The sequence below is a fragment of the Corvus cornix genome, chromosome 3, assembly GCF_000738735.6.
Source record: "Corvus cornix cornix isolate S_Up_H32 chromosome 3, ASM73873v5, whole genome shotgun sequence".
In the NCBI taxonomy this organism is placed as follows: domain Eukaryota; kingdom Metazoa; phylum Chordata; class Aves; order Passeriformes; family Corvidae; genus Corvus; species Corvus cornix.
This window is the reverse complement of record NC_047056.1, coordinates 50,617,400-50,645,156: the sequence shown is the minus strand read 5'-3', so window position 1 is coordinate 50,645,156 and position 27,757 is coordinate 50,617,400. Positions and strand designations below refer to the sequence as shown.

General features: G+C 39.8%; 1 protein-coding gene across 8 annotated transcripts in view; it reads right to left on the bottom strand.

Annotated features, from left to right (window-relative positions):
* The window catches only part of ARFGEF3 (ARFGEF family member 3), a 92,062-nt gene that overhangs the window by 31,242 nt on the left and 33,063 nt on the right, over nt 1-27,757 (bottom strand). For 3 of the 8 annotated variants that reach the window (XM_039568215.1, XM_039568207.1, XM_039568208.1), the window contains exons 5-20: nt 27,028-27,096; nt 24,062-24,193; nt 22,174-22,296; nt 20,646-20,688; nt 19,557-19,635; nt 17,589-17,693; nt 14,120-14,444; nt 12,652-12,764; nt 11,010-11,920; nt 7,722-7,805; nt 6,405-6,571; nt 4,211-4,376; nt 2,696-2,803; nt 2,236-2,451; nt 1,873-1,983; nt 320-470 (exon numbers count right to left, since the gene is read on the bottom strand). In XM_039568215.1, coding sequence (XP_039424149.1) covers nt 320-470; nt 1,873-1,983; nt 2,236-2,451; nt 2,696-2,803; nt 4,211-4,376; nt 6,405-6,571; nt 7,722-7,805; nt 11,010-11,920; nt 12,652-12,764; nt 14,120-14,444; nt 17,589-17,693; nt 19,557-19,635; nt 20,646-20,688; nt 22,174-22,296; nt 24,062-24,193; nt 27,028-27,096 — 2,903 coding nt within the window. The remainder of the gene's footprint in view (nt 1-319; nt 471-1,872; nt 1,984-2,235; nt 2,452-2,695; nt 2,804-4,210; nt 4,377-6,404; nt 6,572-7,721; nt 7,806-11,009; nt 11,921-12,651; nt 12,765-14,119; nt 14,445-17,588; nt 17,694-19,556; nt 19,636-20,645; nt 20,689-22,173; nt 22,297-24,061; nt 24,194-27,027; nt 27,097-27,757) is intronic. The other 5 variants (XM_039568209.1, XM_039568210.1, XM_039568211.1 and 2 more) reach the window with 5 other exon arrangements.

The window sequence follows — 27,757 nt, the reverse complement described above, 5'->3', positions numbered from 1 at the left end:
CATAGATAACATCTCTTCTTACATCCTTTGGCCCCTCATGTGCCTAGACAGCAAATAGTTTGGTGGAGGTGCCTGAAAAGTCCATTTAGGTTCCTGGGTCTGCTACAGTCTTCTGGTAACTTTGAAGCTTCTAAGCATTGATTTTGTCCCTGAGCAGTGGTAGAAAACAGCACCATCTTTTGTTTTAGAGATACTGGCAGTTAATTCACTCTGACACTATACAGAACATTCACAGAGTCTGCAAAGCCCTTTTTCTCAGTCCGTTACTTTCAGGCAACATGGTATGAATTCTGGCGATTTTGGGAAAGCTGGTGAGTACCTGAATACATGAGGCCAACAGTCCTGATTATGGCTTCCCATCTCCAAACCCACATTGAGGACTGCATCCATACACAAAACATGAGCAGTGTGCAGGCAGACTCCCTGCACTTTCCCCATCTGCTCCAGTTTCTGCTCCACTTTCTGTTTCACTGCAGCATGAAAAAAGAATAAAATAAAATTAGGTTCTCCAGCTTTTAAACAAACACTGTTTTGTATACACGGTGATGGGCAAAGGATTACAGTCTGAAATCTATGAAAGAACATGAATTCTAGACAAAAAAAACCCAAAAAATCAGAGAAACCAATTTCTTCCTAATAAACCTAAGGCAGCTTTAAAACTAAAATCCTTTTTGACTGATCCTATATACATGAAAAAAATCAATGCTAGATTGACACCCTCCACCCCCAAATTCACATCCTGTTGCCTACAGAACAGTTGCAGATTGCCAGTGATATTTCTCTTCAGAGATGTCTGACTGGATATTTATTTATTTTTACCAAAATCTCCTTTGCTATGGAAAAAAAAAAGAAAGCATTTGTGGATTGCACATGTATTTCCACACAAAAAGTTTTACCAAAGAGCTCTTGTCAAAGCAAAACTAATCTTGATCTGAACTACAACCATTTGGATCTATTTATTTTTTCCAAGAATCCCCGAAAAGCTTTGTTTTTATGCTGCATTGGAATGGAAACAAGTTTTGAAGCTTTGCAAGCTTTCACAGAACAGATCTATTGGCCGCTGGCCACTGCTGCTGCCTCCTCTTTGCTTCAGCATGGCCTTGTCAACTCCCTTCAGTCATGTCCAGAAGAGCAGCCAAAAGCTTCCTTAAGCTCAGGCTTTTTCAGTTTTGTTTTCTCTACCGAGACACCAAGTTTAGGTACCAAGCAGGGTCATTTGTGCAACACTGTGTTTTTTTACGGGTTTCTTGCCATTAGAAATCAGACATAACCAGAGAAATTTTATGTACTTCTCCAAACAGTCACTTCTCCAAACTGGAGACAACAATTGACTTTGGCTTACACTGAGTTTGAAATGGTGGTATAGAGATGCAAAACTTTTTATATGTTAAAATGACATCATTTTTTATTCCATTTTAATTTAACATGATTCAGAAAGTTTTAAATACCTGATGATGACAGAAAAGTCAGATTTCCAGAAAAGATAATCAAGGATATATAAACCAGACAGGGAGAGGGATGCAAACTCAGCTATTACCACTCAACACACAAAAATCCCCAAATAAGCTGTTTCTCTGATGCCCTCTGGTTGTACTAGTATCACAAGGTTTAAAGAGCACACATTGAAAAATGCCATAAGCTTATGCATTATTCCACTGATTTCAGTTCCATATAGAATATAACTAGTAGGACATAATGTTAAGAGCCTAGGACAGCAGGACATGTACTGAAGACACACATCCCATGTGCCGACAAGTGAGTAGTGCACAGCAGCAGAACAAGAGGGAAATGCCACTATGTGCAGCAAAGTACTTTCCAGTTGAGCTTTGCAGGCAATGTAAGACAAGGTAGGTAATTTAATAATGTAGTTACCTTGAGCTATAGCATCACTGGGTTCTTGGATTTCTTTTTCCTCTTTCTCTTCTTGGACACAGGAGGCCGCAGACATTTGGGCAAGAGCAGATGCACAATTAGCAGCAACTCCTGTAAGGCAACGACACAGTTACTGTATGACCAACTCCTCCTCCCCAATCCCATACAACCCCAACAAGAGGTAAGGTCAAGGAAAGTTGGCTGGATATGTTTATGCCGTAGGGCACTCTATGCATATTCCCACAATCCACATTCCTATGCAAAACTGGAGCAGGATGCTGCATTTCTTTGTCCCAAATTCCTTCAAGGAAAGTTACCATCCTAATTTATGAGTCTTCCATGCCATCCCCTATGCAGCAGTACCTAGAGCACAGCTCAGCCGGGCTGCCCTCCTTAGTCCATCCAGGCTCACGCAGATGGAGTCCTTCTCCTTCTGGTTCTGCTCTTTGGCTCCTTCTGCTCCCAAGATGAAGGCCAGCCCCTTGGAGCTGCCTGCCATGCGGCCGGTCAGAGGGGTGGACAAAGTGTCAATCAAGTTCTTCCAACAGCCAATTAAAAGGTATCGGGCAAAAGCAATTCCTAGAGTGGAAAAACCATTACTACTATTACTACTAGAAAATGACACAACAGCAGCTTTACCATCAGTGGTAAAAAGCGAAGTCCCATTTGTCCTCTGCATGCTGAACTACCAATTCACATGTACAATGTACTGACATACTTTCTTTTTAAACTGTTATTCTACACAGTTTATCTGAACATGCTTTTGGTACATAACAACCCACTGCCGGTAGACACACTTGTACTTACTATACAGTCTTAGTACCTGCAACAACAGAATCATCTGTCTTCCGGTTCTGGGAAAGAGGAGATTGAGCTGAAGCAGATGCCATCAATTGGCCACCAATTGCACTGCTGCCCAAGCCATCAATGTCTGCCAGAACATTAAAATATGTCAGATTATGATTTGACACACAGATGGTACAAAGAAAGCATCTCTTACTGGCTCTGTGTTCAACTAAGTACTAGCACTCCTGACTTCTCAGGTGTGCTTTTTTGTTACTCTTTCTGCCAGCCTTCTAAAGCCTTGGTATAAACATGAGCTGTGGCATCTTAGGCTTTGCCCAGTATAACCAATGTTTTGTTGAAAAGGAGAGATATCCCACTCTCAAAAGCTGCCCTCCCCCTCTTCAAGTTACACCGCGAACAGAACTTCCAGCAAAGATTTCAATGTATTTCTTACAGTTCAGAACTTCCCACACACTTAAATCTCTGCATTTCTTAGTATAACTTCAAATCTTCCTAAATCCTGTATTTACATGTTCCCAGACCTCAGTCTGAGTTCTCAAGATGCATTGGGATCCTATGTCCTAAATGTAATTTTTAGTAGACCTATGTATGTTCAATCTCAACAAAAGAAATACAACCCTTTCTCCATTCACAACAAAAGACCAGTTTCTTGCAGAGAGTTGCACGTTAGGAACACCAGGCTGTTCTCCTTTCTAACAGCCCCTTCTCCACATACTTCTGAGTATTGTTTTTTCCAAGTGTTTCTTTCATCTTCCCAGCTCAATACCTAAAAGTAACACTGAACTCAATATCATCAGCAAAAAACTTTCAGAGCAGTGCCCTTTGATCACTACTTAATGGCTCAGCTGAAGCCAGTGTTCCCCCTGCATACACTATTTTAATTACATACACATTAAAGCAGACAGTGCATTTTTATATCAATACAGTATCATAGCCATCCTGCTGTCTTTCAGCTGATACAATTTGGTTTTTTTCCCCTCAAATGAAGTTAAGGATTGTTTTTAAGCATTTGTGCTCCAGGTTTTCAGCTTCTCCCTAGTGCCATTTGGCATATCCCTGGCACAGCTCAAGTCTGAACCAAGGGGAGTCCAGTCTATGGAAGGCATCCAGGATCAGATGCCGATATTTATATTTGTACTGCACCGCAGGCACACTGAAATGGCTTTGCTATGACATCAAGAAAACAGCAGCCTTACTGCTTATCATTAACAACTATCAAGTCTACCAGAACTGAAGCTGATGGAGTTAAGAGATGTTTTGGTCCAGTGAACAAAACTACTCTCCCTGTCTCCCAGGGACAGTTTCGATTTTTTTTAAACCCATGCTTCAAAACCACTCAGTTGATCTAAAACAAACACTTAAGTACCTGCCACAGCTCGGTCTGGCTCCTTCTCTACTGGTAATTCCATGAGACACCACATATTGCATGATGACATGCTGCTCTGTATGTAATGCAATAAAGCAGCGTGTCATTGTAGCTTGTTTTAGACACATTTGGAAGTTAGCCTTGCCACCATAATACTGTACTGACCTGTCAGCATGCTGATAAGAGGAAGGCTGTGTTCCTCAGGGCTTCCCCAGTATCCAGCTTCTCCGAGCATGTTCCTTTCTAGTACCTGGTGGTACAGTTCTTCAACCCAGGCCTGGGAAAACACCATCAACACTCCACTGGACTGGACCTGCTTCATAAACTCCTTCTGCAGAGAATCATAAAAGCCAAATGTAAGACAACAGAGTAAGCCCTACAGCATCAGCCTCAGCCCCCAGATCTACTTCTGAGTAAGGGATTGCAGAAGTAGAAATTAAGTTATGCAAAGAAAACTGAGAATTACAATCTTAGAATTAAGGTTAAGGTTGGAAAATACCTTCAAGATCATCAAGTCCAACTGTCAACACAGCACCACTCCCATGTTCACCATTAAATCATGTCCTGAGTGCCATACCCACATGTTTTGTGAATGCTTCCATGGGAAGTCTGTTCTACTTCCTTACAACCCTTTCCATGAAAAGAAATTCCCTAATATCTAGTCTAAATATCTATCTCTGGCACAACTTGGGATCATTTCCTCTGGTCCTGTCACTTGTTACCTGTGAGAAGAGGCCTACCCTCACCTCACTACAGCCTCCTTTCAGGCAGTTGTAGACAGCGATCAGGTCCCCCTGAGCCTCCTTTTCTGCAGGCTAAACACCCCCAGCTCCCTCAGCCACTCCTCATAGCACTTGGCCTCTACGCCCTTCACCAGCTTTGTTGGCCATCTCTGGACTCACTCCAGCACCTCAATGTCTTCATTGTAGTGGGAGTCCAAAACTGTACACAGGGTTTGAGGTGCAGCCTCACTAGTACAGAGGGACATTCACTGCCCTGATCCTGCTGGCCACACTATTCCTGATACAGGCCAGGATGCCACTGGCCTTCTTCGCCACCTGAGCACACACAGGCTCATGCTCAGTAGGCTGATCAGCACTCCCAGGTCCTTTTCCCCCAGGCAGCTTTCCAGCCACTCTGCCCCAGCCTGCAGCGCTGCACTGGGTCGTTGTGACCCCAGGGCAGGATCTGACAATTTACCTTACTGAGCCTCATACAATTGGCCATGGCCCATCAACCAAGCCTGTCCAGATCTTTCTGTATCTGCTTCTGTAGTGGAGAATTACATGAACAAGGACCTCTCCCTTCTTCTACTGCAGTTAATGCAAGATGCAAATCAGAATGGCAGTTCTTGCACAGTGACAATGGGACATGCTGATCTCTCACTATTTCCATGAGATAGCAGTAGGATCTCAAATCCAATTAAAATAAGTTGTGGCACCTAATGTGGCCTGCCCAACAACTGGGCCCTTTTGCACTGAACAGACATCACAGATGAACTTGTCTCCAATTATTTATCAGAATGATCTCTAAGAATACTTTGGTCATGCTCAGGCCTGTTGTGCACACTGACTCCTCTAGAGAATGTTCTGAGTCACATAGCTGCACTTGATCTGCTGCAGAACACACCAGAACTATGGATGATGTTAAAACTCCACTTGCTTTTTAGATGATCTTGATTATAAATTCTCTTACACTGGAAGCTCAGCAATAATTATACATTTTGACACCTTTTTTATTTGTTCCATATATCACAATTTTTTTGGTTTTTCAGAAAATTCTGAAACAATGTATTGTGGGTAACTAAGTTGATAAACATGGATCCATGCTTTATAACTCACAGTCTTCAAAATTATTTTTAAAAAGCCCAAGAAGCTGAGGAATTCCAGGTGCGACAAAAATCATAATTTCACATTGATACTAAGACCTACTTATTTTTCACTTTAACTTTTCACATCTTCATCTACAGAAATTCAAATTGAGTATTAAGCAAAAAAATTGTCATTAGGCTCACAAGCAATTGCAAGATGAAGGTACGTTCGTGCACATTATCAAGAGACAATACTTGCTATCTCACATGATGTTAATCTATTCTGAAAATAGTTTAACCATCAAAATGACTGTGACTTTAATGACAATCAGTAAGCAGCATTCCTTCCCACCAAACCACAGTGTAACTCAGATGCATGACACTTATCATGCAAGATTCATAAGCAGCTTGGAGAACGCTTCATTTGCAATTACTATTTCTCCACTTAGCAAGCAGCCTGAAGGCTTTATGTGTGGGCTGGTTTATGTGAAAGGAAGCAAAATAATTTTTCATTTTTTAAAAACAATTATCCCATATTCCCCAACTCACCAGCAACACAGGGGCTTGGGCAGGCTTCTTCCTGTAGTAATCAGAGTTTGCCAATTTTAGGTTCAGCAACAGAGTGTAATGTGATACCACGTAGAGACTGTCTGCATTCATCAGAGTCTGGAAGTTGAAATTTAGGTTTCCCTCAAATCCTGGTGAGTGCATCATACCTAACAAAAACACCATGTGAGCTCTCATATTTTACACAGATTTTTCCTGGAAAAAAATATCAGAAACTATCCCTAGCATTTTGGGAGCAACAGATTGCTAGAACAGTTAATGAATCATCAGTAGAAATTACTAAACATACTAGAACAGGGAACAGAAAAATAAGTAGTTCATCTAGAATGCAAGACAAACTGGACACTCCAGTCACAGTCCAGCAAAGCAACATGCTAAATTTGAAATAACCAAGGAGCACCAGCATTCATTGGGATGACTATCAGGTACATAGGGGGCAGGATACATCTGTAATACTAACTGGAAAAAAGTGAGGTGGGAAGGAGCAGACCCAAAGTCTGTGTAGTTAACTGAGAATACAGTGCACCAAATGGTGTAATGAGGTTAACAGCCCTTTAACTCCCCCAGTAAAGCTGTTCTGCCTAAGTCAGTTGCTGGATGGGGACTGGAGTGCTCCACACCTTGCAAGATCAGTCTATAACCATCATTCTCTCCATGGCCTAGAGGTATGTGGACAAATATCTGGGGCCAAGCTGGCTGGAACTTGTTACAACTCCAAGCCCTGTTTAGTTCATACAAGGCCTAGTTTCTAAATAGCTGAGCAGTAACACTTCTGTCAGACCCAGAAGACACCTGTAAGTACTCAGTAGTCCTGAAAACACTTTTCATATGAAACAACAGCCTACAACCATGTTCAATGGCACAATCCCTTCTTCCCATGGATGGCAAATAGCTGACCTACTGGTAGAAAAATATAAACCAAGTATGAGCAACACCTAATTGAATCCCCATGATCTGTAGTTTGAGCCATGAAAAAAACAGAAATACCAGATCCACCCACATGACTCACAGTACTTCATGGTTTTCACATCAACAGTGAAATCCATTCATATAATGTCAATTAGGGAAGATTAAGAAGTCAGCTTTATCCTAGAGGAATGTTTGAAATGGAACAAAAACCAGCTTCCAAGGTTAGTTACATGATGAAGCAAAGCTGTGTCATTTGTTAACTGCTGCAGTGGTTTACTGTGAATATTCCTCCCACCATAAAGCTCATACCTCTTCTTAGACAAAATACAACAAATCATTAACATAAAAAAAAAAGCCCACACACAGAAAATAAGCAAATATTTTTCTTGCCTCGTGAGGGTTTGAAAGCTCTGTGCTGCTGCCTTCTCGGACTTTCCACTGTCGTCACTTTGGGGGCGTGGATAAGGTGAGTAACTGTTTGAGGGCGGATTTAGAAAGAGAGTAACTGTTCCAGGGTGGGTCTAAAAAATGAATATCTGTTCAAGGGAGCAACCTTTCTGGAAGAAGGGTGATAGGGTTGGCCACAAACCATACCCACACAGGCTGGCATTGCTTGGGGTAGATTTCTCACAGTGAATGCTAACAGAGAACCTTTACCTAGTACCAAAACTGCAATTATGTGCTTGAAAGTAGCCTGTGAGTAGCTCTAGTGACTTCTTCATCACTTAAAACAAAGATGCATCTTAACATTTTGTTGGATGGAGGATCATGATATTGATGTAGCTATCTCATCTCTCACTGATTTTATGTCTTATCTCTCTTAAACATGTACCTCAGGGACTAGAACCTGCTAGAGTAATAAAAACCTCAAGGCAGAGATGTATGTAAAGTAAAAAAAAAAAAAAAACCAAACCAAAAAGCCCACTTTATTTTGCATTTAAAAGTTTTTTAAAAAGTGTAACCTCCTACACAAGATTACAATTGAAAGGGAAGGTGTAGAGCTGCACAGAAAAGTGGATACTCCATCATGGGCATGTACTTGAGCACCAAAAAGTGTTGGGGGGAAAAAATATGTTCCTTCATTTTCTCTAAAATATGGGAAAATAAACAACTGCATTTGGGAGATGCTGAGATCACAAGCACAGAGGATAAGATGATACTTACCAAGATAAACACCTTCCCTCTAAAAAGTATGGAATCAAAACTGAAAAGATGGGATAACTTACTCCTAACTTTAGAGTTAACCAACTTACTTGCAAATTTTAATTTCACTATAAGTCTGCTTAGCCGACTTCACTTCACTTTTATCTCAGCAGTGCCTCAAATTCCTACCTCCATTCATTGCCTTTCAATCCTATGAAAACATCCTAATTTTGCAATGCTATCTATATAAGGACCTAGCCTGTAGGAAAGACTACTAAACTGTATTTTTCTTCCAAATTGTAAGAAAAATTGCAAAATGAAACAAAGCAGTTAAACAAGGTCTCCGAGAAACACAAAAATACTGCTTCTGTACTGGCTGGTCTCAGAACTGCATCTGTGTCTTTTCTCAACTTGAATCTTAACCAACACTCAAATTTCCCAATATATTCTTCAAGAATTATACACGAATAAATGTTGTATATACAATGAATGGGACCAATCCCTCTAACTTCATCACCCAATTTGTACCTTGAGTAGCTGGTGCTAATGAAGTAGGACCTAAAGTAAGGACCTACACATTGCTTATATAGGCAGATCAAACTGGTGTCTCAAAAGCTCTCCAGGGGGAGTTCCTACCCCTGACATTTGTTTCAACTTTAGTAAGTCTGTACAGGTCTTCAAACTCATGGCTCTCTCACCTACACAGGAACACAGGTTCTCACCTTGGGAGGACTGATGGACATTTGCTTAAGACCTGAGGTACAAGTTATGGGACTGTTCCAGCTGGACTGAGTCTCATTCCAGGTGTCCAGCTGAAACAGGAACCACCCAGATCTTATGAAAGCATAAAAGTACAACCCTGCAACAGCCATATCTCCATGAAAACTCCAGGATACCTCTTCCAGGCTGTTTTAATACAGTAAATTGCTACTCCACTTTTCCACTATTCCTTACTGAATGGTGTCTTCTACGAGTACTTCACCAAATCCATCTGGAAACGTGGTGTACATTTTTTAAGTACAGATACAGCCACAGAGGTGGCTTTCTTAGAAAAGTGAAAGGTCTCTCTCAACAATGTAAGTCCAAGACTAGGTATCTTTTTAAGATATGTAAACCACAAATAATGGATTTAATGCAGAATTTGAGTTATATTCTTCCATTTTTCTCACTGTATTACTCATACTGAATGCCAAGAAAAGCTATGTTTAGCCTTAAAATCTAGAATTCTCCTAGGTCCACATCTTCCAAAGTTTTAAAGAGTCTATAAAGACTTTACAGACAAAAGGGAAAAGAAGTGGCATACTTATTCATGCATGAGGGAACAGGTGCACAAAAGTTTGAGCTAGAGGTCTAGCACTGGTCTTTCAGCATAACCTCAAGATTACCCTTTCTCAGGAAAAAAATAAACACCTGTGACAGAAAGGATGCTCTTAAGCCCCTCAATTAGGAAAGTGGTTAACATCAAATGCCTCTTTTAAGGTATTTCCTTTCTGTGATATAAAATGGCCAATGTTTCTTAAGAATACCATTAAACCATCTTCCTGAGTTAGGGTTTATTTGGGTAGCATTTAAACAGGATATCAGGAATATAATCTTATTCACCCAACTTCGTATCTAGATTATGCTGTATGATGATGGGAAGCACCCCTTCTGACTCTGTATGAGTTTAATGTATGTGAGGGAGCACAAATGAATGCAGCAATGATTAGGAGATGAGCAATAAGAAAGGCAATTGCAGCAAAGTAAGTTAAAGAAACAGAGACATATATTTTAGCAAACATTTTCATTTTGGCCACTGTCAGAAAAGCAAAATCTTTCTAAAAATATATATTTACACACATTTTAAATATGCTATCAAGAGGACAAACTAGCCTTTGCATGACTTTTTTTCTTTGTTTGACAGGTCAAGACCCCAAATGTTCTAACCACGAAAGAACTGAAGATATTTAATCTCTTAGAAGGCAAGATCTTAATTTTTCACTTGGTCTGAGCTTTGAGCTTTGCATTTCCTGTCAGATAGCAGCATTAAGAAAAACAAGAGTGAAGACCTCTCTTCTTTCCCTATCCTTTCTAGAGCTTGCTGCTGTGGAATTATTATCACCCTCTTTGTGAGGCTGGCATTACTAATAATAACAGTGCAGTGATGTACTAAGCTACTTATTCAAAACGGGTGATGGTACTTCCCACAGCCCTCTCATGCTAAGGGGAAACCCCAACCTCTGTTTAATGTGCAAAGCTTCTCAACAGATCTTCACAAACCTGTAAAGAGGTATCTAATTCCATTTCTTTATTGATTCAGGATATAATCCAGAGCCTGTTAAGAGTCAATGGATTTACCTCCCTTTGAATCAGCACCTGCATATTCAATTTGCTTTGCCCTAAATGAAGTGTGTTGCTGTGGAGGCATGTATGGTGTAAAGCCCAAACCTCCTTATTCTGGATATGTTCTCTGAAGATGAAATCCCACAAGGGAATCTGTGTACAGTGCTGTCAGAGTGTGCATGCTGGTTAGACAGTAAATATTTGCTTGCAAACCTGAGCAGAATGTTGAAGAGAAGCTCTGTAGTGCTCCATCCACTTCTTCTATGCTGGGAAGAGCTATAAGCCGAGGAAGAAGCGCTTCAAGTGACTGGATAAAGAGCCGTGCACTGTGTTGGTCTGCTTCTTGGCTCTTCAGCAATTTGAGAGAGAGAGCAGCAGTGCGTAAGGACCTGTGACCTGGGCAATCCCGTGGTGTCTGCTCCTCATCAGCCAGGGAGCAATTGTCAGAGCCTATGTCTGAGACATCAGACCTGCCCGAATCCTTTTCTGCTGCCATGGAATACTGATCGCATGAATCAAACTCAGTCCTAGAAAAGTCCTGGTCATCTACACTGAAGTTACTTTCACTGTATCGGGATCCATAGGAACGGGTCTTGCAGTCAACTGATAAAAAGTTAGTTATATCTGGATAGACGATGGTGTGGCTTCTTTGAACAACATCTGGCTGGTCAATGGTTTCTGACTCTGGTTCTCTGTAATGAATCTCTTTGCTTTCATGTCCAGTTGGAGATGGCAAGGAGTTTTTTTGACTTTCTGGATTATCCTCTGGAGTTGTTTGTCCCATATCCCCTTCCAAAGTAGTCTGACCAGTGTCTGTGGTAACACTAATGCTAATATCAGGACTCTTCTCATTTCCTGACTCCCAGGCAGGGTTTTCTGAGGACAGGATGCGTCTCTGCCACCTGAAGTCAGCATCATTGATCTCCATGGAGTCCCTGCTTGTCTCGGTCCCATCCTTCAATTCTTCTAAGCGCTGGAGCAGCAGCTGGATCTGCTCTTCACTAAGACCCCTCCCTTGGCTCAGCTCATCTAATGCTCCAAGCAGGGCAAAGACGCAGGACACCGAAGCATAACACGCCTCAATACCACCTTTGATGCACGCTTCCGTCATCCCATCCATGACACTACAATCAATACAGAGTTTATTTAAGTGATGCAACATGTGTGGCAAGCACACCACCATCATTCAACACCATTTCTCCATAACCAGGAAAAAAAGAAGTGAACTTATCCTTTAAGATTATTCCTGAGAAAGACAATTAGTATTACAACAAATTATTAAGTCTTCCATGCAAACATGGTCATTCTATAAAGGGAGTGCCAACAAGGGAAACAGTTACCATGCATTTATACCGGCATGCACAGCATATTCTCTCTTATAGACAAGCACTTAAACTGAAAAAAAAAAATCTCAGCACCCAGCTGAACTAAATTTAAACCCATCTGTATCCTGAAAATGATCTTATCTACAAGATATGATCTTCATAGGAACTGAGAACCCTTCTTGCTTGATCTGACAATGTTTAAATTTTCTATGACCTCCTCTGACTTCATTTTAGAAATGTACCTCTAAAGAAACACACATTTATTTCACTGCAAGTTTATGGACCCATACCCAAAAATTTTCAGCTGTATACCAACATATGTGGGAATTTTGGCAAACTCCACAAGGTAGTTATCCACATCTTTACAAACAGGCCCAGACTGATGACAAACCAAGCAACCTTTTCCATTTTCAGAGGTTATTTAACCAGGCAGATACCCTGGCTCATATTGGGTATGCTCCTGAACTGCTTAAGTGTTCGGTGTGCACAGGTTTAAGACAGAAGAGGCTAAAGGAGGAAACAAAGCGTACAGCTTGAGAAGATCCAGATGGGACTTTCTTTTAGAAATAGACCTCTTCTTGGATTCTGACTCAGAAGAGCAGGGCCCTGCCAAATCACAAAGCTGCCGAGGACTGCCAAGTATCTGAAAAGAAAGGAAATGGAATTAAGTAGATTATCTAAGCACTATTTAAATACAATAAATAAGTCATAATTCTATCAAGCCCTGGAACCCAAGGTAGCACTACTGTAATTTCTCACAGCAAAGGAAAACAGCACTCTGATGTTCTACTTATTAAAGCTACCTTTCCTCTTTTTAAAGGCAGAAAAGCAAGTAAAGGAGAATATTCAGGAAGGATCACATTTAGAAAGTTCTCCAGTGCTTTACATTTTTGACTGAATTTTTTTCATCTGATACTATCCACAAGACAATTTTTATGCCTACATAAGTTATTTTTTATTATAGTTTATACCAAAGGAAGCCTTTCTCCTCAGTCACCTAGTTACAAAATGATGGAATCATGCAAAGATACGCAAAGTGATTCCTTCAGACTCAGCCTGCTGGGTGGCATCTTGTTAATGCCCACCAGGAAATACAAACAAGCATGTACTAATGAGCCCAAAGAGGCAACAGGTACATCCTACACAAAACAACATTACACTAAGCTTTCCCTAAAACTTCAATTACCACCTTGCTACTGTTTAAAATTAGAGAAAGACAATGATAGGATGACTGCTAGTTTAGACAGCAATGAAGTGGGTGGCTGTGTGGTGTTAAGAAAGATTTTTCAGAAACAGAACAGCCTCGGTATGCACAAGCTAGATGAAAAATTCTCTAGGAGATACCACTGTTCCTACAAATTACATGAATTGCCTTGTGTTCCACAACATGAGAAGAAAGGTGTCCATGTGGAATGGAAGAGTCCAAGGTTTCAGATAGTGTTCAAGTAAGACTCCCAGTGCTCCAGTTTTAGTGCTCTCAGAGGCACTGGGCAAAAAGCCAGAATGGACTGGTCTTGAAATGGGTTCTTAAGACATTGGCAGCTTTCTTGTGTCTATTCAAAAAAAGCTCCAAGAAACTGGATTTCAAAAACCTGGCATGTTATCAAAGCATATATGGACCTTAATGCCTGGAAACCACACTGTGAGGATGTGTCTGGGGAAAGATGCCAAAGGAGTTGTGAACTGGATCGTAATGCTCTATCTCACCCAAAAGAGCAGTCATGACTCAGTGACAGGATCTGCTCCACACGCACCACAGCATGAGCAGTGATGGAGCTGCCAGAGTAGCTTGCATTATGGAGACAAATACAGCTATTACAACTGCATAAAGCTATTTGTCAGAGTGCTACTGACATACCAGTTGTGCTCAGAAAGGACAATTTCAACATCCCTATGTGAGAAGGTTTGAAATGGATTGGTATGCACATATCAGGAACACTTACTGTTAAACAAACATTTTGTTTTACATGTCTGGATTTGCACATGTGATTACCCTACCTCTTTCATAATTTTGATGGCTTCTACTCGATGTTGAGGTGGTGGGTAAAGCAATATTCGGTGATACAGAGACTGTAGCACAGGCTTCATGGATTCCACTGACCCCACCAGTCGAACCAGTTCTGCTGCAATATAATATATGGTCCGTGCAACGGGCCCACTAAGGGCAGGTGCTGTGGAAGAACAACCTGAACCCCGGCCATGATCAGAGATCCCTGAGGAAGGTGAATCAGCCTCAAGGCAGATGCTACTGTGGGCAGAGGTGATAGTTTTGTCATGGATTGGATTTCCCAGGATTACTATTAGGGCTGGACACAGTTGCTTCCTGAGAAAGAGAAAAGCAGCAGATGGTAACTGGAAAAAAATACTCTCACAAGAACAGATTGAAAATAGCCCATGGCTAAATGAGATACACACTCTTGTTTTAATGATCAGTCAAACAGCAGTGGTTAGATAGAAAAACAAATTATGCCAGACTTTTTTCATCTCCCAAGCATCAGCATGCTAGTCCATATGGAAATACCTCTGTGTGCTGTAGAAACATGGTACTGATTTTGCAAGTTCATGTTGCTGCACACTGCTGTCCCTTTGCAGGATAGTATGCCTGCCTCTTTCACTGGCTGCAGCCTATCACAAGGCAGAAATTCTAGGCTTCTGCTGCTAAGTGTCTCTTTTTCAGTCCAACTTGGGAGCTTTAAAAACACCTGACTAAACAAGAACTAATCTATGTTAACTAGAAGGCTGAATGTTCCATCACTGAGCTGCACATGCATTTATTTTAGCACCCTTAGTTGTGAGCTTGTTTGGCTGTCTTTTGAGAACATAATTAAAGCCGTCTACAATAACTCAAAGTGCGCATTATACCACTCATATGCCACTACACAGTAAATACCCATCCTTCCTTCAACTGTCTTTCTGCATGAGCACTCATGTTAAGTGATTCAACACGAGCAGATCACTCTTCTGTGGAACAAAAGCCAGCTCAGCACTTTGCTCCATTAGACGTTATTTCAGCTTTGCACTCACACACTTGACATTTTACTTCAGTCTGCAAGACCTTAAATTAAGAAGCCAAGGGCTGCCTGAGAATGAGTCCCAAATCTGGTTTTCACCCACGTCTCAGAGGTTCAAACGAGTGCCTAGAGCAAGCACCCAATTACAAGTAACAATTCATAAAATACATCCTCATAGGTAAGTACATTTTATTTTCTCAAGATTTTTTGCAGTCCTGAATTTTCATTGCTTCTCTTAACAAGATTGTTGAAACAGCTCAGCTTTCTCAAGTCACAGAAGGAAAAACAGCTTTTAATAGGACATCAGATAATGACTTTGAATCTGCTTATTCCATTTATTTCTCCAATCAAGTACATTTCAAAACATATCAATTCACTGCTTAAGAAACATGCCTGTCTCAAAGCAGGCATAATCACAGGTTGCAACAGCAATATATTCCCCACACATCTTAGTCTTATCAAAGTGTTTCTGTATCAAACTATGGAGAATGCTGTCAGAACACAGAGCTAAATCTTCTCTATCTGCTCCCTTCTTTATCTTCTGTTGAGAACTGACTAAAAAGTGCCAGTCAGAGTGAAACCTGTGTGCATGTAGGCAACAGCTCTTTAAAGAGCAATGACAGCTACCAGTTTGGATCACAACTTCACTAGACAGGTAATGTATTAGTGTGTACAAAATGTTCAAAATCATGTTTGCAGTTTAAACTGTTTCACATCTTCCTAGTGTTTTGGGTTTTTTTTCCCCCCACTTAAGCAGGTAGCTGAAGCATGCATATTCATTCTTTGGCAGCAGTGCAGGTTAAAAAGTCCCACCCCTGATGGCTTGCCCTCATGGTACACAGTTACAGACACAAACACCTGTACATTTGCAGCATAAACAGGATCATCAAAATGATGTAAATTAAAAATAAAATAGCAAGTGCTTTCTTTTAACTGAGATCATTTCAGTGACCTTGCTTATAGGATAGCCCCACAATCTGTCACAAAAGGGTTGGGTGAAATTCAAAGGCAGAAACCTCTGAAATGAATCTGCCATGAGAGAGGGAGTTCTGCTCTTATGTTAGAGCTCCAAGAGGCCTCAGCACTGAGTCCTTGTGCAACACTGCCAAGTGTTACCAGTCTAAAGACCTCCCAGTCTTGCAGCCACTGATGTTCCTGGGACAGCAGGGGGAGTTATGGGTGCCTCTACATGTTGTATCCTTAGAATTGGGACCAAGGCACACACTTGAGTTTCAAAAATCACAGGGTAAAAGCACAAGAAACACATTAACAGTCACATATATCTCTCCTTAATACAATCACCTGACTAGGTCACAAGATGGGCACAGACTGCAAGGAACTGCATATTACTTACATTCTTGCTTTATTACTGTAACTCAATTATCCACAGGCAATAAAAATCCCACTATTTCAATCACAAGGAAAGAAGGATTACTTCAGGTGCTTTGAGGTGATGGTATCAAACAATTTAGAGGTAGATATGAAAACCAAAGGTATCAAGCTTTTCTGGTGAAGTGTATTAAAAAGGAGAACTTCTTGATAAAATAGAAGCACCATTAAGACTATTTAGCCTCAACACTTATACAACGATGCAGGTCATAATAAGGATTTTTGTTCACCAGCACATATTTGACATTAATTTTGCTTACCTTCCTATATTATTGTATCAGAACATTAAGAATCTCAACAGTACCCTCCTATGAAAAGCAGAGCATCTCTATGTTTAATGCCACACACAAATCCAAACTATTGCAGAAAGCATAAGAGATTTTCTGCTCTGGCTAAATCCATTAGACTTCATTACAGTGATAATTCACCACCGGGATTTAATGTGGTAGCTGAGCAGGCGGTCCTAACCAATTTTATATGAGGCACAGAAAGAACTGATAGTAGGTTAATGTTGGAACCCTGGGTTTAGAGAATTTAGGTTTCTGGGATATAACAATATATATATGTATAACAATATGGAGGATTTTGGGTGGGGATTTGTTCTCCTTCTTTTCTCCTTCACAAATCTGGGTGTTCTGGTATTGGGTCAAAAAACCCGCAGTGTGGATCGTGAATAGTTAGTTATTGGATTATAAGTAAAAACAAATTAGTTGGCATTTCATAATTGTGTGATTGGGACCTTAAAAGACCTTGGAAGTTAGAGCCATTTTCCACCTTGTTAACTAAGAGGCACATCCTGTGCAGCTGTGCTACAGATAAGAAGATAATAAACATCTAAGTCTGAAGAACAACGTAGCATCTCTGCCTTTTAATCCAAACTCTTAGTAAAAGAACTTGCAAAACAAAGGCAAAGAAGAAAAGAAACGAAAACGGAGAAAATTAATAGGTTAACAGCAAGGTCTGCTCACACCTGGAGACTTTTTACTGGTTTGTTTGCATGGCTGGTGGGAGCAGGTCCTTTTACATTTACAAACTGAGTATTTGCGTTAGTCTTCAGATGTACTCACCATATTAGATCAGTGAATCCTTTGTGCTGGTGCATGCTGGGGGAGGAGCTGTTTAGCATAGAGAGGATGCACTCCAAGTAAAGAAGCTGAAGTTGACGATTGTCACTGGCAAAGAAAAGATGCCATTCACATCATATTAAAACAAAGACTATTTAATTTTCTAAAACAACCACTTTAGTTCACTTGAAAATTATACTGTAATTTACAGCAGTGATTTATTTTGCTTCTCTCTATCAATTTACAATGGTGTGATCACCTGCATCATCCCATTTACCTTGTACTGACCACATGCCAATGATCTACTACTACCAAAAAAAAAAAGTGAAAAAAGAGGAAGAATAAAACCCAAATAATTACTCAAATTCAATCTAAAACCTTGGGAAGGAAGCCTCAAACAGAGGAAAAGGAGACAACTGAAGATTTTGGACTATTGGGTAGTTTCTTCAGGCAATCTGAAGCATGTTTAGGCTACTCTCTTATGGTTATTTTATTTTTTTTTTTCATGGTGGTGGCCACAATGGTCAAAAGTCAATGCCTACAGGCATGATAACACAATAACATGGCTTTCAGGGCCTTGCCTGTTACTCTGTCAGAACCATAAACTCAAAGAAAGCCTCATGAGAAATAATATTAAAGAACCTGTGGACACCTGGAACTGATATACTTGTAACATGCACTTTGCCTGTGCCTACTCTTAACATTAACTGCAGGATCCAGGAGACAAGCAAGGCTGAGGGTCTGCCTTATGAAAGGAGCATTCCATGGCAACTGCACCCACAGTCTGGTTTGCACTTCTGAGAAAACTAGGATTTAATAACTCTCTTCTGGTCAGAGATGAGAGCTGGAGGAATGCATTTTCTGATACATGATTGTAGGTCAAGGAAGCTGTAAAGAATGGATTTATCTTAACTGAAATTAAGGAGTAAGAAATACCTGGTTTTCTATCACAGCCTGAGTTCCTTTTGTTCACATATATGAATTTTCTTCCAAGTAGAGCAGTATCTGTTTCACAAGCCATGCAGAAAACACTAAATCCTGAGGCTCAAAGCTAGATTTATAACTCTGTGCTATGGAAGGTTGAAAACTGCTGGCTTCTCATATATTTTAAAGGTGATAAATTTTTCCTCACAACAGTCCATGCCTATCTGGAAACGCACAGGCACTCCAGGTACAGATGCCTTTTTTGCCAACAGCTTTTCTTACAATGTGTCTTCATGCAGATGACCGTCATCTTGCAGTTGACACTTGCATGGGCATGCACAGGGCATCCCTGCACTCTTGATTTTATTCTCCCAGATGCTGACACTGATTAAATAATGCTAAGAAAGGCACTCCTCTGTAATTTTGCTGTTATTAGGGACACTCATGGGAAGAAAGTCTGTAGAACTGCACACAGATGCCTGTGCTATCCTCGCCTCTGGTAGCTTCTGAAAATTGTAGAGCATATAACACACTGTCCATAACAACCACATTTTAAAAGTTAAGATCGTGCATTTTCAAGTAGGTAGAGTGTATGATATTCCTAAATTGGAAGAATTATTTGATAATACAAATTACTTCAATTGGATAAATGCTTGCCTAAGAAGGACAGATTTATTAATTCTAAATATAGTTTCTGTTAGGTCTTTCCATGGCTCTTGTACTTGTTATTCTCTCTATGATGGCTATTCCAGCCAGAGAAGAAAACTTCTCCTTGGATTAGTATTTTGCTGCTGTATGGAAGTTAGCCACAGATTAGATTTGCTGGAAGCTCTTTAAAGCTGAACAGTGCACAAAGAAGGCAAATTAGCTCCTCAATTCAAGCGAGGATTAAATTAATGCATCATGAACAATACTTTCTGTAGTAAACACTTCATTGAAGCACAGCTTTGATCCATAATTCCAGAACTACAACAGTACAATCACATGCATCAGTGAAACTCTCAATCTCCAGGTAATAAATTGAAACTATAAATTTAAATAACTCACTTTATGACAGCCTGGAGCTTCTCACAGAGCACACTGAGGACAGATACAACATCATCACAAAGAGACTCAGCTGAAGTACCTCCAAAAAGGACAAAGATCAGAAGCATTACATATGAGCAGCTGGATTACAACCTTAATGGCATCAGAGCTGGTCAGAGCTTCTAAACAAGGGCCAGGGCTACCAAAATTCATAGAGAAGATGCAGTAGGAAAGTCCTAGATTGGAAAGTGATCGCCACAAAATGCAAAAGCAGCAGTATTAACTCCGGAGAGAGCATTAATTGCTTACATGCATTTACAGAAGGTTAGCTGAAATCAAATTCAGATAATAAAATAAGTATACAATTAAATAATAAAAAAGATAGGCCCCAGTATTTCTACACGGCAGCCAATTTCTGTATCTCTCCCTGCAGCTTCTCTCTCTTACACAACTTCTAATGTCTGACCATGTTCTGATCTTATAAAAGAATGCTTGTGCTCTTCAAAGATTTTAGTCTTCATTCACACAAGTTCTCCTATAGAAATGCTCTGTGAAGGTCAAAAGCAGGGACTATCTTTTCTCACTAGAAGATGTTGAAAGTAAAGCTACAATGGGAATAGAAGAACATTCTCTTGTAAAAGAATCACCTGGCAAGTGTAAACACACCTTCTTCAATAGTGATGCGCTTTCAAAAGTAGTCATTATATAATCATATAATATAATATATGACTGAAATAAAATAATCATTTTCAGATTCCACGTCCTACTCTGTGAATCTATTTCATTTCAGGAAGTAAAGGCACTTACTAAAATTTTTTCCAGACCACTGGAACTCCTTAATTACAGAAGTTAGCACCTTGAAACAAAAATTTATTACTATGTTGAGTACAATGCTGTTACCATGGTCCAAATGAAGACACAACTGAAAATATCAGGAGCTAACAGGACTGTCTCAGCTCCTACCACAGGGAACAGAGAGAACACCAAACTATGGAGAAGTTATGAAACCCTAAGGGTGCAACTCCCATGACATCAGACAGCACTGTGTTGATAAAAGGAAAGTTAAGAATAAAAAAGTTGGATTGGAAGGAGTCACTAAAAAAGTATTACCTTGACTCTTGAATTTCTGCAAGGTGTCAGGGTTTTCAGCTGTCTGTTGAGGAAAGACAAAGGTGGTGTAATTGGTGCAAGGAGCAGAAGAACACTATAGAAGCAATAACTTAACAGCAGAACTTTCTTAAATTCATGTCCTCTATCTATTTCGGGTTTTTTGTTTGCTAGGGTTTTTAAGTGAAGCTTTTGCAAAACATTTTAAAAAATTCCTTAAGATCTGATTTAACAGTCATTTAGATTTAAGGAAATTGCATCCCAATGATGTTGAAAGCTTTGTAAGTCCTTAAGGGATTTCCTACACCTAAAACAACTCAGTAATAATTAGGCTTGTAAATTGCATTGAAAATAACTGAGAGGAAAGCATAGTTTAGACTTCACAACTACTTAGAAACCAAAATCAATGGAGTATTAGAGAGTTTAGAACACTGACAATGCTAATGTTACAGTATCAACAGAATTAATGGCAGTCAGGAAATGGAAATGAGCTCTTATATCGTTTGGTTCAGCTGTGGTATGGGATTCTTCCTACCAGTGCACAACAGGGTCAAGCCAAGTTCTTCTCTCAAGCATCAGTAACAAACTGCCAGGAACTACATGCAGCTCTCATACCCTTTTACCTACTCCTCAGCTAAGAAAAGAACTAACAAAATTGAATTTGCAGACCCAAACTGGTTTTGTTTGTTTGAGGGTTTTTTTGGGTAAATGCTTTGGCTGGTAAAATGAACCTACTTAGCACAAACAGAAGACAAGTTTACTTAAACTGATTAATTCTTTTTGCCATTGCTCAGCAGGATAAAAGCAATCTAGTCTACTAATCCAAAATAGACGTGATCATCTTAACCCAAAGCAGATGTAAGGAAAAGAAATCTGTGCAACTACAGTCCTTAAAATTTCCTAATAAATAGAAACTGGCTTTTACAAATAGTACTTCTTTGACAATATGATATTATACAAAGCAGTACAAACAAATGTAAGAAGCCAATGTAATTCCACATTTACCCAGAACATTTACAGTTTTGCTGAAAATGTGCTTGGATGTCATTCAAACAGCTCTTATGGATTTTAATAATGAAATAAATAAATTTTTTTTTGCTAACAAAGAAAAAAAGAGTCTTATTAACTTAAAATTATCTTCTATTAAAAAAGTGGAAGAAAAACTTCAATTATACTTTCCTTAATTGAGAATCTGCTCTTGTTACATAAATATTTGTCATGCAAAAACTTTTGGCAGAAGGATTTCAATAAACGTTAGAAAAACAAGCAAACAAAATAAAAGAATGGAAAAGGCTGAGGCAGCCTGACATCAGAACAAAGTCTGTTTTGGATAATGGAAGGAAAAAAAAACCAAACCAGCCAGCTAGAGCTGACAATGTGAGAGCTCTGAGGCAGGCATAATCAGAGCTCAAAAAAGCTTTTAAACAGGATTAATTGAGGAAGTGTCAAATAAAAGCCATAAGGCATTCAGAGAAACAAAACGGTACGCAGCCATGGACATGGAACCATTTGTTGATGCCAGAAGGCTCACCATGTTTTCCTGCTTTTGTCGTAACTGTAAAGTCAAGTCACTCAACATTTGGCTGAGGGTTGCCCGCACAGCGGTGTTAATGCTCCGCTGGTGACAGCTAGATACATATGTCTCAATGCAAACCTGATGAGGAAACAAGACAGCAGTACAAAGAGATGAACTGTCACTTGCCAGGAACACATTTTAGGAGGATACCAAGGTCTCTTGCATGCAGAGAGTCAGCCTTCCTTACTATTTCTCATTGCTTTATTAGCGCATTAAAGTTTTCAGCAGTATGGAAACCAAGTAAGCAGCATCTAGAAGCAGCCTGCAATTCATCAGTCTCACAGCTGCAGAAATGGTGGGGCAAAACCAGCAAAGTCTCCTGTCAAACCCAAGTGTTTTTGGTACTTGCCTTGCTCTGTACAGAATTCATTAAATGCTGCTTTGATTGTTCATTTCTTGATACTTACTGTAACTACCCCTCTGCAAGTCTATGTCTGCAATGTTAAATACCTTCCAATTCTTCAAGCATGTGGCTTCTGATGTACAGGTATTTGCCACTTTTTCTGTGGTAATTATTACATACTGTAACACATCTGAAAGCCTTTGAAGGCCTTTCTTAACACAGAAAATACAAGAGCACTTTACCATAAATAACACAAACAATTGCCTTTTAATAACTGGCAATCCAGCAGAGGGCTCCTCTGCTCAGAGATCCCATGGGAGCCAAGGTAGCAGTGGAAGAACACTGATGGATCATCCCAACTCCATGCCCAGCTGGTGGCAGTTTTCTGTCAATGTGCTGTGCCCGGAGAGGTGCTTGACCTTTGCCCCAGCACAAATGGCTGCCAAAGTGTTACACAGCTAGGATCCTGTGGACAGCACACTGAAAAGCGCAGGTTCTATCCTTCATCAGATACTTCATGGGAGGTGTTGGGTCTCTGTAACTGGAGCAAACAGTTTAAGCACACTGCACAGTAACTACTAAGTAGATAAACGTCTTGATGGAGCTGAGTGGGTTTGTGACAGAACTGTACAATACAGTCTTTTTGAGGAAGCAGTTTTGGTCCTTTGTCCTACACTAAGCTTTATCGTTCACTATGACCACAAGAAGAATTCCCAAAGTCCAAACCAAGCAACCAACCAAAAAAGAAAAAAAAAAACTAAACAATTGCTCACATACTTTTATATTTTTCAGTTTTAGTGGTTTCATTCTGCCACTGTTTAGATATATAGCTAGCAAGAACTGTAAATATAAATTGAACTAGCTTTGAAAAAATTATTAAAAATATAAATTATTAAAAATATAAATATACAGTATAAATTATATGCATCAGAAGTATACATAAATGCACCTGGTGTACATTTTTGAATGAGAAGGGTATTATATGATGTAAAGTCATTTTTATAGTTCCCTAATGAGGATGAGTTTTTAAGAGGGAAAAATTAAAGTGATCTGATTACACAGTCTAATCAATACGGCCATGGGCACACAAACAAGACTCTTGATTCTTTCTAACTGCCACTGAAATGAAACCAAGCTATCAATCAGTCAGTGATGCAGATGTTCTTGTAAGCTGGTCTGGACCAACTCTGCCTGTCATTCACCTATCACTTGAACTCCAGCGGACAAATAACCCTAAAAGCCTGCTAACCACATACAGCCCTTCACAGAGGCCAAACCATTCCAGTGGAGATCATTCTTTTTGAGCGGTAAGACTTTTTCTAGAGTACCTGAATTAATTAATGGAATACCATTCTTAGAGGTAGGCTGACTTTCTGGAAAGAGCATGGTTGGTACCTCCTTATTCTCTCCCCTCCGCATGCGAGCTAATAAGCAACAGTACTGTCCACTTGAGTTCCAATCTTACAGAAGGTCTGTGTTCTAAATGGCTGGGCAAGGTACCTTTTGAAAAGCCACTGATGAAGAAGCAGCAGTAAAAATGCGAGAGCTCAGGGCTCCAAAGAGGTGTGCAATGGACATTTTGATCATTTCATGCATTCGGGGACTTCCAGCTCTATGGCATGCAAAACACAACTAAGAGCAAAACACAGAAGGGTTAGCTAATGAAACACAACAGAGTCAATCAAAATAAACCTCCAAAAGACACACTGGAGCAACAAACACACACATAAAAACAAGCAACAGCATCAACTAAATTTTCTTGCAAGTGTCTAGGCAAGCATGGGAAGGTGGACAGGGGAAGATTTAGTCTATTTTTAATACTGTTAATCTATTTTCAATACTATTATTAATTAATTTTCAATACTATTAATAAATACTTAGGCCACAAATTATAGTACTCTTCATGTTGGATGCTTCCTTAATTTGAAGCTGATAAGGTTCAGAAAGATTTGGAGTGCCACTGTTTTGTACACATGAATTGCAAATGCTCAGGCAGTGCAAAATAGCCAGACTGTAGCTTTGTTTGTCAGAGGTAGTCCTCAGAGAGTTCTACCAGTAACAAAGGCAGCACCTTTCCAATCCTGGAAAGTGGAGTGGCTCTACTTGCTACAGAGTGCAGGGTAGGAAAAGTAAGGGACCAACATGGAAAGAAATGTTAAATAGCATGGGCACTGGAACAGAAAGTTCCTCTCTGCCACCTGTCCCTTAAAGCAAGTCAGAAGGTTAACCAAATGCTGAACTGAGAAATGATTTTCTGTTTCCTACTGCTTATACATTGGAAGATTCAGATACAAAGGCATAGTGATTCCAGCTGTTAAAGTCTTTGCCTTACCTAAAGCCGGGGCAGGAGGAACCTGGGGAAGCATGTACGTGCCTGGTAGGATTTGCTATTTAGGAAGACCTAGGAATTCTCTAAGGCCTAGTATTTTCTCAAGAAGTGTGGAGAAAATAACTGTACCCCCAAACACTCCAAACAGAAGCAAGCACACTCAATATTACTGCTTGTAATACTGGGTGTGTACCAAAATACCAAAAAATGAGAAGGAACACGTCTCTAAATGTCTACAGACACTTGGGAGTGTAGGACATGTAAATAATATTTACATTCCTTCACGGACACTGCTTTCACTGACGGAAATGAGTTTTGTTTGCCTTGCCGGCACATCTCATCATGCGTTAGAGTCTTGCTCACCATAAAAGACAAGAACTCTCATTGTCCTAATTTGTATCAGTACACTAGCAAAGTTTTTTAAAACCAGGTTAGTCTTCTGAGAATGAAAATGAAGTGCAACTACCAAGAACAGCAGTTTCACATCAATCTGTGAAAGACAACTACCATTTTTCAGAATGCTTTTGATGAATAACAACCCTGCTGTTTAGAGAGAGAACAGAAAATATTATTTCTGATTATTTCTACAGTTTATAGCATACAGACCATGACTGATTGACCATTTCCCCCAGTCTTAGGTAATGCTCTTAAAGATTGAAAGCTGAAGGGTTTAGTCATCAAATGCTTTTGCCAGCAAGCACTTTGTTTAATCTAGAGGTCTTTACCTACAGCAAAGAGATGCACTAAGCTGAATTCATCAGCTTTTGCCTCGCATGTTAGGAAGTCTGTGAGAATATGTGAGAAAAACTGAAGTAGGGGAAATTATCTGTATTTTTTTCAGTGTGCAACACTGACATAAAGAGGGTTTAGTAGAAATCTAAAAATTGTGGCTTGCTTTAAGTAGCAATTCAGTTCATCCTTGCTGCAGCATCTACAGATGGGGCTTACGAAGACCTCCAAAAATAGCCCACACCTTATGGTCTCACCTAGCACAAGAGAAACCAAAATCTAAGCTGTGCTAATCTAGAATGATTACTATATTTTTTTTATCCTGTATATGTTATATACATGAACTATTTATGTTGTATCCTTGCCTGTTAAAACTCATTTTTTACAAAATGGAGGTAGTTTTCTTTGGTTCCCTGTTATCCCTACAACTCCTTTCTCAGCTTCCAATAAGATAACACAAGGTCAGTTTTATTCTTAAACTCAGAAAATACTGTAACTTCCAGCTAAAGTAAGCTATTTTCACATGGGATGTTGGTTTTTTTTACAAAAACCCCCATGCCAAATACCAAAAAAATGAGAAGGCACACATCTCTAAATGTCTACAGACACTTGAGAGTGTAGGACATGTAAATAATATTTACATTCCTTCACAGACACTAGCTCTGCCCATACCGTAATAACAATGTAATTTTATAATAGATTCTGCACACAGCAGTGTGTGTTGCACAGGAGGATTAAGTGTTCCTGTGCATCTTCTCTAACCTGAACAAACAGTCCCATGGCTGGCAACAGAGTGTATTAAAAATATCACCCACCTAAAAAAGGCTCACTTAATATGCCTGCAGGTATGTTTTTCTACAACCAAAGCTCCCTTACAATTTAATTCATACTAAAATCTAATGGACTAGAGGGAATAGAGTGACTAATAGCCTAATGGATGTAGAAGCATAATAAATGTTTTACTTGGATGTGTCAGGAAAGAGATACACACAAGGAACATTGAGGAACTTGTGCTAACATGGCACACTATGGCTTACACGCTTCTCTTGAGGACACTTCATTAGTGTTAGACTTGAAACCAGTAAGAAATCAGCACAGTGCTGTTTTATAAAGAACTCAAGAGAACCTTTCTACTGCAAAAAAGCAAAATAAAGTAAATATGAGGAGTAGTAAATGTGCAATGCTGTAATATACAATTATCAGTCAGCTTCCAAGAGTGCCTTCCCATGCAAGCCCAAACCTGCCCAACTTGCAACTATTTCTTAACAACAGACATTAGGTAATATCAGTCCTAAAAACAGTAGATGTTTTTCAGACTAGCTCAGTTTCAGGTTACATATGGAAGATACACTCTAGGTAGCGGGGAAAGGTTAAGTGACACAAGCTGTGGTATAACAGAAGCACTTACCTCAGCAATCTTCAACACCGAACTCCCATTCAGCTCAAAGGTGGAGGTATATGTTATACAGAGCAAGACCTTGCATCAAAAGAGAGGAAATGAAAAAAATTAAGTTTCAATCATTATTGAGTCTTTTTCCCACCCATGTGCTTCTAGCCACATCTCCTTCCAATTCTTAGAACAGCATCAGAAGCTTCTTAGCACCGTGTGTTACTGGGATAGAGGAGATCCTCCTGAGAAGCCACATCTGTTGGCCCTAGAGGCACCACCCAATGGATTACTTATTGCTGTCTCCTACATATGACCACCAAAAGCAAGACCATCCAGTGATCAACTCTGGCCTTGGACCCCTATTCATATTTTAGCCACAAGCTTTGCATGATTTATAATCAGTCCTTGCATTCATTTCTATCAATATAACAAAAGAGGAAGGAAAAATGCATACAGTGCAAGTTATTACTTAAGTGGCACAGATAGATAAGTATTATGTGAAACAAGCCATTAATTACTGCATGACACGAGGATTTCCGAGCATAGGATATTTCCAGTAAGTGTATTACAGTCACTTGATAATGAGTAAAAACCAATCCATAAACCCCAGTCCATGAAGGGAGGCTTGTCCTGTCCTGAATTCAGCAGGAGAAATAAGAAACTAAAAGCCCAATTCAACCCAATTGAGTTGATAAAAGTCCAGTTGAAGAGAAGGGGAGTGACAATGTGATGTGAACCACCAGGGCAA